The 9421-nt window shown below is 50.0% G+C and overlaps 1 protein-coding gene across 8 annotated transcripts in view; it reads left to right on the top strand.

Moving 5' to 3' along the window:
* The window catches only part of Ksr1 (kinase suppressor of ras 1), a 138999-nt gene that overhangs the window by 40573 nt on the left and 89005 nt on the right, over nucleotides 1-9421 (top strand). The window contains exon 2 of one of the 8 annotated variants that reach the window (XM_031354588.1): nucleotides 171-351. The exons of the other annotated variants lie outside the window; for them this stretch is intronic. Coding sequence (XP_031210448.1) covers nucleotides 250-351 — 102 coding nt within the window. The 5' untranslated portion in view covers nucleotides 171-249. The remainder of the gene's footprint in view (nucleotides 1-170; nucleotides 352-9421) is intronic. 8 annotated transcript variants of the gene reach the window in all.

The raw sequence follows: 9421 nt of genomic DNA, 5'->3' as shown, positions 1-9421 counted from the left end.
CCGCTCTGCTTCTGGTTCTTTCCACTGAGTGAGCTCATGGTGGGACCATGTTTTTCTGCCTTCCACACTTTAGGTGTAGATATGTGACTTTTTTGGCCAGTGAGCGGTTAGTGGAAAGAAACATGGTCCTCAGGGTGGAATCATCTAAGAGCTCCTGTCATTTGCCACAGTCCTTCCCTTGGTGGATTCTACCTGCCCAGACTGGGAAGATCTGAGAAGAGCCTTGGGCCACAGTGGACATGGGCAAGAATGACGGGTACACCTCTATCTAGACCACTGAGACCTGGGGACGGCTGTCCACTGCAGAGACTCTCTGGTCCTAACTCCCACTGGAAGAACAGAAATGCGAAGGTGAGGGTTGGATCGAGTAGCTGGCTCTGTGCCAGCTGTGGGTGACAGTGCCAGCCCGCAGCATTTCTCTGTTGCGTTCTGTAGTGAAGAAGCCGTGCCAGTCCCAAGGGGAAGTCCATGGATGCTGGCAGGTTGTTTTATAAAAGAATGGTTTACTCAGCCACCGGGGGCTTTTCTCTTGGGATCCAAAAGCTGTGCCAAGTGTACTCCTGTGTGAGTTTGGGCCACTGTCAGCTGGCCACACTTACTTCACTCGGTAAGTCACTTTAAAGCAGTTGCTGCACATGGGTGTTTTGAAGGCAAAGTCTGTCTTTGCCTCGAGGGGTCTCTCACAGCACATCCAGGTTGTGTGTGCTGAGCGCAGAACTCGAATGCCACAGTCTGGTGTAGCTGGGGGAAGAGAGGCCCTAGGGGAAGCCGCTGAATAGGATAGCACCGAGCAGGGAGAAGAGCAGAGAGCTGGATGCCTTTTACTTTTCTCTGATTTGCAGCAACGCCAGGGGCTCACTCCTTTAATCCCAGCACTTGGGAGGCAGAGGCAGGTGGATTTCTGAGTTCGAGGCCAGCCTGGTCTACAGAGGGAGTTCCAGGACAGCCAGGGCTACACAGAGAGACCCTGTCTTGAAAATACAAAAAAAAAAAAAAAAAAAAAAAAAAAAAAAAAAAAAAAAAAAAAAAAAAAAAAAAAAAGTAAAAAAGAAAAAAAAGAAAAAGAAATATTGTTCTAACCCTGACATTGCAATAGCAAAATTGGTATTCTCGGTAAAAATCCCCAGCTCAGAACGGCAGTTTTACAGGCAGTCTTCTCATTAGCTGTACTGGATGGATGGTATAGGGATTTCACACCCCCTCCTTTCCCAGCATCTGTAGCAGGCTGTAGGGGCTTGTCCTGCCAGAGAGTCAGCCTTCATCTCCCAGCCCCACCCCACCAGAAACCCCCAGGCTCCCATTTGTTCAGCTCTGGGTCTTCGTTCAGCTCCCCAGAGACACAGTGCTTTGGGCACTGGGTGTTATGGAAACCCCCCAGCCCTGCCCAAGTCCAGGAAGCAGGAGGGGGAGCTGTCTTCTAGCCTGACAAACAGGTATTTCCTGTCAGCCCCCAGCTGTCAGAGAGGTTTGCCCCTGTGGGAATTCAAAGGGGAGCCCCACCCATGTCAGCCTCCTTCCATGCACCCAGGATTTAGCAGAGAACTGTGGCACCATCTAACAGAACTGCTGGTGCTCATTGAGGTACCCACCCTGCCTTCCCATTAGCTCCAGGGAAGCTGGGAGGATGAACACAGAAGACGTGTGGCTGGCCTGGATGAGAATGGGCTGGATGGTGGATCTAGAAGACAAGGGCAACAAAAATGTATAGAGTCACTCACTTCCTGGTGTGCTTTGGCTGTATATTGTATACTGTGTATTCAGTATATTATAGATACTTGGTTTCAAATGATGTTTTGGGTATGCTTGGTTAAATAAAATATATTATTAACATGAATAAGGCTGTAGCTCAGTTGGTAGAGTGCATGTCCAGCCTTCGTGAGGCCCTGGGCTGCAATCCCTAAAACCACAAGGCTGACTGGGTGTGGTGTTGCACACCCATAATTCCTGGCACTCAAGTGCAGGCAGGAGGATAGGAAGTCAGGTTCATCGTCAGCTACACATGGAGTTTGAGGCTAGCTTCATGAGTTGTTGTCTCCTAATAAATAATAAACAATAGCTTTTATTCCAGCTACTGGAACAGAATAAACTCCACAGCATCTGTTTCTGAGGTAGAGCTGTCTAGATATCGTGGCCTGGCATCCGAGGTGCTACCCCAGAGAGGATGAACTGGAGCTGGGGAGGGACTGTGCCTGGGCCTGCCGCCTGGGGTCAGGAGGGGCAAGGACCCACCGTGGCAGCCATCCTGGTAATGTCTGTAGAATGCTGGGAAGGGGAATCGCTTGGGGTGGCGTGACTGGTTTAGAAAGGACCGGGGAGTTATAGAGGAGCTAAGGAGCTAAGTGCTGGGCATTTGTCCTGAGGTCTCTTCAGGTCTCTTATAGAATAGGTGGGGAAAGCCAGTGTGCTCAGCTTGAGGCATTTTGTAATAAACCTGCTCCCTAGACCAGTATAAAGCCCCTCCCATCAGAGTCTATGAAAAAGGCGAGCCCCGTGTGTCTTCTGCTTGTGCCTCCTGTATAGGCTGTGAGTGGTAGTGGAACCCAGGAGTCTGGAGAAATCACTCTCCTTTGCCTGCAGGGAGCAGTGATATCTGCCACCACTACTTTCTTGGCAAGGTTATCTCTGATACCCTGGGCAGATCTTTTATCTCCCCAGCCTCATCTTTCCTCCTCTGTGAAATGGGGATGTTAGTGAGGCTCAGACACATCCTTAAAACTTGTGAGGATCCCATGAGAATGTACAGAAGGCTTGGCCGCTGGAAAAGCACGTCTGGTCATTGCGCTTAATTCCATGCACGTTTGTCAGACAGGAAAGAACTGGGAAGAACAGGTCCAATCTAAAGCCGAATAGCAGATGGCCTTAGCTTAAGGTAACTTAAAAAAAAAAAAAAAAAATCTCCCCCACCTTGGTGTTTATGCCTGTAAAATGGGCTCACTGAAATGGTTTGAACAAGACCATGGTGCCTGGTAGGTTCAGGCTCTACCTTCTCTCCCCAAGTGATTTGATTGGATAGTGTGGGATCTGCCAAGCCCTGGGCCTTCGGGAGAATGCTGGTCAGCATTGTGTGCAAGTGCAGATGCTGCTCCTGACTGTCCTCTGTGCAGCCGGCATGTTTCAGCCGTCCAGACATCATCTCAGTGCCCAGACCTAACGCTCATGCACAGCTTGCAAGTGACAGAGTGTTAGCTCTGTCTTCCCTTGATGCCCACAGCCAAGAGAGGTAGCATGACCACTGTTCCTGTCTGAGAGGGTGGGTGTGAGCAAGCAGCCCTTGAACAAACCAATGTAGAAGTGTTTAAAAGCGCCTCAGGCCGGTGAGGTGGCACAGTGGGCAAAGGTGCTTTCCGCCAGGCCTCCTAACCTGAATTTGAAACCCGAGGCACACATTATAGCAGGAGAGAGTTGATATCTGCAGATTGCCTTCTGACCACCGCACATATGCCTTGCCCATATCAATTAGATAAATGTATTGTTTTTAATAGAAGAAAAAACCTGCTTAATGTCCATGTCCTTTTCCTAGACGCTCCAGGTTAAAGATTTCCACATGCTTCCCTCCTGCAGAAGAAGCATTGCACAATGCTGTGGGACAGCTGTCACTCCAGTTCACTGTGTTTCACAGATAGGGGACCGGCCCTCCCATCCTGACACCGCGGAGCCAGGAAAGGTCTCTCACCTCCCCTGTGTCTGGGTGTTGGACACAGGATGTGGGGAGGGCACAGGTGAACCTGGGGGAGATGAGGCTTAGCACCTCCACATACCCCCACATCCCTACTGTCGTGCCTGGAAGTAGAGGGCGTGCCTGGGCATCTTAGCTATTGAGCGCTGCTGGGCAGCACCTCAGACTTCTCCATGGGCTCTCAGGGTCCACAGCTGAGAAAGGCAGGGTAACATTTTGCCTTCTGGAACCCCAGAGGCTAGGTTTCCTGCAGGACTCCAGATTGCTAGAACAGGGCTGTGGCTTGTGGTGCTATCAACAAAGAAGTAGCGAGTTCAAGGTGGCTTGGTGAGCCATAGCTCAGGGAAGTGGGGTCTGGAGGTTCCTTGGCAGGGGCACCAGCACCCCAGGGAAGAGGCCACCTAATGTGGGAACTCTTGAATTCCCACTCCTTGGCGAAAACCCTAGCTGTGGTCTTGGCTAACATTCAGGTTTGTTTGCCTGATGCCACCCGACCTGGCAGTTTGTTTCCCCAGGAAGCCAAGGCTTCATTCACTGAGATTCTGCTCTCTTGGGAGAGCGTACCTGTGTCACCAGGCCTTGTGGGATAGCAGAAGCTACTGCAAAATGTCGAAGAAGCTCTGGGCAGTTGACATGGCCTTGTGGAAGAAGTTCTGGGCAGTTGACATGGCCTTGTGGCATTAAGTTAACTGGAGGCTTGGGGTAGGAGCAAGGCAGACTATGCTTACCCTGTCTTCTCTCTGAGGTCCCAACCACTGCCTGGGTGCAGCCTTTGTTGTGCTGACTCTACATGCCTGCTCATCTTCCATGTGGTGACCTTCATTGTACTGGGGGAGGGGCTTCTCTTAGGTGGTCATCTCTGATCCAGGGAGGAAAGGCATGTGTGTTCCAAACCACCCCTTTGTCAGAGGACTGTGTGGTTCCTGCTGAGGGAGCCCTAATTACAACCGGAAGGCCAGGGGACTTGCTGTGCCCTTGTCACTTTCTGACTGGAGGGACAAGGGTGCCAGCACCCTGTAGTGGCCCTGGGGCGTAGGGTTCAGTCAAGACATTTTGAGGACCCACAAAAGCGGGCTGGTATCCAGCCATAATTTCCCCTTTTTATCTTGTAACTTGCTTATCATAAAACACAATACAGATCCAGAGTGCACAGAACATTAGTGTACGGCTGAGGCACAGTCATCCATGTTGACCCTGGTGACCTGTCCAGATCAAGGACCAGATCCCTGCCAGAGCCCAGAAGTCTCTCTGATCATCATCCCTTTCCTGACTGTCGCAAGTGACATTAGCTTGACTGTCAGAGTCATCATGTCCCTGCTTCAACGTCTTATTTGCCACAAAATTGTATCCCTTTGCTTCTGGGATTCTAGATTGCCCAGTTCTTCTATCTTCTGTCAGAAGACGTGTGCACATGTGTGGGAGTGGTGTAACATCCACGCAGTGTCATTGCATGTAGTTGTATTTGTTCATTTCTGTTGCTATGTAGTAATCCAGTGAATGGGCACAGTGGAGAAATAATTCCCATTTTCAGTTGTTGTGTATTTTCTTCCCCTTTCGCTCTCCTCCTTGGCAGTGTCTTTTGTTTTGTTTGTTTGTTTTGTTTTGTTTTTGTTTTGTTTTGGAGAGTCTCTCGTTGAACCAACAGCTCACCAACTGGCTAGACTGGCTGGCCAGTGAGCACCAGGGATCTGCGTCTCCCTCGTCCCTCCCAGTGCTACCATGCCCAGTTTTCCTGTGGGTACTGGGCTTGAACTCAGGTTCTCAAGCTTGCATGACAAGCACTTTACTTGCTCACTGAGCATTAGTATCATTGATTTCCGTGTCATTTTCCTGATGATGACTGATTGATTTGTTTAGTTCTAAGATGCTATCCAGAATGCCACTGTGATCATTATTGGACATGTCCTGGTGAATCTGTTTATGCGTATGCACATGTATGTACACACTTATGTGTACCTGTGTACGCACATTATTGGGGGCCCTAGCAACAGGATCACGACCTCTTGTTTTAGTTTCAAATCAGCCTTCTCTACAGGTGAAAAGATTGCTCAGTTTAATGAGGGGTCTGCCAGGGCTCTAGGGGCCCTCTGCCCACCGTCCTATCTCTGTGGTCATTGGATCTCCTCTGAGCTCCTTGGAGGACACATGTGCTTTCCAGATGTTCCAGGACTTTGCAGCACTGGAGCGTGTGTTGCTGCCTGTCTGTGTCAGGAGGTGGAACATGAGGCTTATGTGTCACAGCTGCAGGAATGGAGGAGAGGGTCTTTGGGGGATGTGGGCCCCGGTGGTCCATCGAAGTCCAGTGCCGGCCTGAGCTCTTTCAGTGGCTCTATAAGCCCTGTTGTCTGCTAGAGTATGGTGTCTGCTTCTGCCTTTCTTCCTGAGTGGCTTTGGAGGCCTTCCAGGGTACAGGGTCAGGGGGCCAAGGCTCCTGGTCACGGCTTTTGGGGCAGCTCAGCTCTTAATGTGTTTTCATAATCAAAGCAGAAAGGTCCCATTGTGGCCCTCGGTCCTCTGTCATAAAGCACTTTTTGTTCACTAGCAAAATTCCAAGTTGCAAAACCAAGCCAACTCAGCAGAAATAATACCCATGAATGGCCATTGCCCCTTACAGCACCAAGCAGGGTGCCACGAAATAAGGGTTAGGCAGCCTGTGCTTATTGGATACCCCCAGTGTCCCCTAAAGTTCACAGGCTCCTCCACAGGAGCAGAGCATGCAACCAGAAACCATGCTCATCACCCAGGAATTAGGATTGGATATGAATGTTAAAATTTCTTTGGCCTGTATGTCAGAAATCCTAGTAACACTGGGGAGACCCAGGGGTTGCCTCCCCAGGAAATAGGAAATTCAGAGGTCAGCGAACCTCAGCTTCCATGCTGCCTCCTCCTGTCTACTGGGCAACCATCCCTTCACATGGGGCTTCATGTCCTCGAGGTTTGCACCCCAGGTAGGATATTGCTCTTATCTGCCTGCTACTCAACTTAATTAGGAACAAAATCAACTTTCTGAAAGTAGCTTTCATCTCACTGGCTGCAAGAGGCCTCAGAAGCTGAATGTGTTGTCAGCCTGAGCAAAATCAGATCTCTTCAGAGTTAATAAAGTAGGGATGGTGGGCAGGGGAAGGCCAACCCAACTAGTTTATTGGGTTATGTCAACAAGAGAACACAGTGCCTCACATTAAATCAGATTTCTTTGGTAATAGAGAGTTACATCAACAATCTCCATTGTATTTTAAAATAATTTAAATAGTCCAAGAAGGCACATAGACACCTCCTAGCCCAGCCACAGACACACACACACACACACACACACACACTCTCTCTCTCTCTCACACACACACACACACACACACTCACACACGGCCAGAAGTCTCCACAGATCCTGTAGAAGTGTCCTTTGTACTGTTGTTTCGATCCCAGACAATTATGCCGCCTCCAATTTTTTTTTTTTAAATAATTTTTTAGTAGTGTTGGGGATTGAGCCTGGGGCCTCACATGTGCTACACAAGTATTATACTAGTGAGATATATCCTTAAATCAAAAATTAGGTGCTTTTTGTTGTTGTTTTGCTTTTGCTCTCCTTTGAGGCAAGGTCTTGTTAGGGAACCCAGGCTGGCCTGGAACTCATGATCCTTCCACCTCTGCCTCCTGACTGTTGGGACCCATGCATGTGCCATCATGCTGGGCTGAGATGATATTTTCTAAAGCTTTCACCAGCTGTGCAATGCTTCCTGTATCACTGTGTACCTTCCTGTGAGCTCCATGGCTTTCAGCTTCAGATGCTGAAGCTCGCTCTGATGGTGGGCTCTGTCAAGGCAGATTGCCAAGCAGACTGAACCGCTGAGGCGACAAGACTTGGGGAAGAGAATGATACGTTAGTCACAGTGTTTGACCAGGCTTTTCATTACTCGAGTCTCCTTGGACCTGCTCTGTAAGAGAGTATGTGGCACCCACCCAGCCACCCACCCGCTCCCCCATCCACTCATCCATCTGCCCACGATTTCAGAAGGGGAGGGAGTTTCCAATATTCTCTAATCACTATGATAGTGAACGACCAATTCTCATGGCTGACTTGTCACTGTGGCTTTCCCCCTCTCTGCTCAGAATAACTTTCTCCTTAATTCTTCTGTCTGGTATCAGGTCCCACTGCATTAAGGGACTTGTCACACCTAAGAGAGAGTTAGGAAAGGTAGCTGCATGGGTCTCTCTGTTTCCTCATCTACACCGAGGAGCAGCGATGATTACGTCACAGTCATTATAAGACCCAATATTACAACTACCACTATCCAAAAGATTGTGGGGATCAAGGGCTGCTGACCAGACACCAAGAGGAAAGTCTTTGGCCTCCACTCCTGAAAGCGGCGAGCCTTAGAAGCTCTTCATCCACTCAAGTCTCAAGTTTTCCCTTCTGGGCCGAGGACGTCGATAACTCCGCCTTGCAGGGCTGCTCTGTTGGTGGCGTGCTTTGCAGGGGGGTAACACAGCAAGCCACAGTGGCCTGGAGCCCTTTGTAGCTGGCTGCCTCACTTCACAGGCACCTTGGAGGTGGGCTGCTCTGCCTCCACCTTCCTTAGCAGAGGTTCCATTCTCTACACTCACAGTCCACAGGGCTCCCTGGGCTCTGCTCTTACAGTCTCCCCAGCCCGCTGTGAGGAAATGCCCCCTCCTACTGAAAATTACAGTAAGAAGTTGAGGTCATACCCTGACACATTCCCGACTCTTGTGTTCTGTGGCTAAGATTCCTCCCAGGGGAGACATAAACAACCCATCCCCGCAAGGTCCCAATGACAAACCAAGGCATCGTCCCATTAAAGTTCAGTCTGAGGGAACCAGGGAGTTTATTGGGCTATTTACAGAGATGTGTGTGTGCCTCCCTCAACAGGTAGCACCTGGAAAGTCTTTACCCAGTAGGGAGAGGACTTCCCTCTAGCCACACAGATCACAGATAGATGGAGATCGAGATGAGACTTTATCTCTAGTCTTCTCTGCTCTACATCCTCCGGCCCCTCCCCTAGGCTATATGCGGTCAAGGGAGAAAGAGCAAGAAGTGGCTGGGTCTTCAGGTGAGGGCTTCATGATGCTCCCCATCAGCTGGGTGTAAACAGTCAACAAGTCCAGCTGGGGTGATCCTCTTGTAAGGGATCCATCTGAACTCTCCCAAGATGGTGGTTGCTAGGCTCCAAGGACAGTCATGCGCAAGGATTCTTCTCACAGGACTGATAGCAGCAGACCCCAGCAGGTGACAGACTCTGTAGATGGCTCAGGTACCTCGCAGAGAAGACTCCTTCCCCTCCTTGGGCATGATCTTGGGAAAGCTCTGATTTCTATCAGTTACTTTTTCCCTTCTCTTTTTCTTTGGAGACAGGATCTTGCTCTGTAGCCCAGGCTGGCCAGGAACTTACAACCCCCACTGTGACTCCTAAAAGGCTGAGATAACAGGTTATTTTGTGCCCATGCCTGGCATGAGCTACTATTTTGAAAAGACTCAGGACTCTTGCTGGCCTTGCCTGCACTGCCTTTTGTTGGCTGGATAAATAAATGAGCTGCTAATGAATCCACAGGCCCCTCTGCCCCTCTGCCCCTGCTGGTTTTCTCTGCCCAGCGAGCAGCACAATGTAGCTTTGTTCTGCCCCTTTGTCCAAAAACACATCTCGCCTCTCCTCTCCTCTTGGCTCCCTCCAAGCAGGGAGGCCACTCTAGTTTCCCAGACCCTGTGGCTGAAGCTCCCACATCTTCTCCCCCCCC

Source organism: Mastomys coucha, unplaced genomic scaffold (assembly GCF_008632895.1).
Source record: "Mastomys coucha isolate ucsf_1 unplaced genomic scaffold, UCSF_Mcou_1 pScaffold5, whole genome shotgun sequence".
NCBI lineage: Eukaryota > Metazoa > Chordata > Mammalia > Rodentia > Muridae > Mastomys > Mastomys coucha.
Note: the sequence above shows the minus strand (reverse complement) of the source record. Positions and strands in the feature narration are given on the sequence as shown.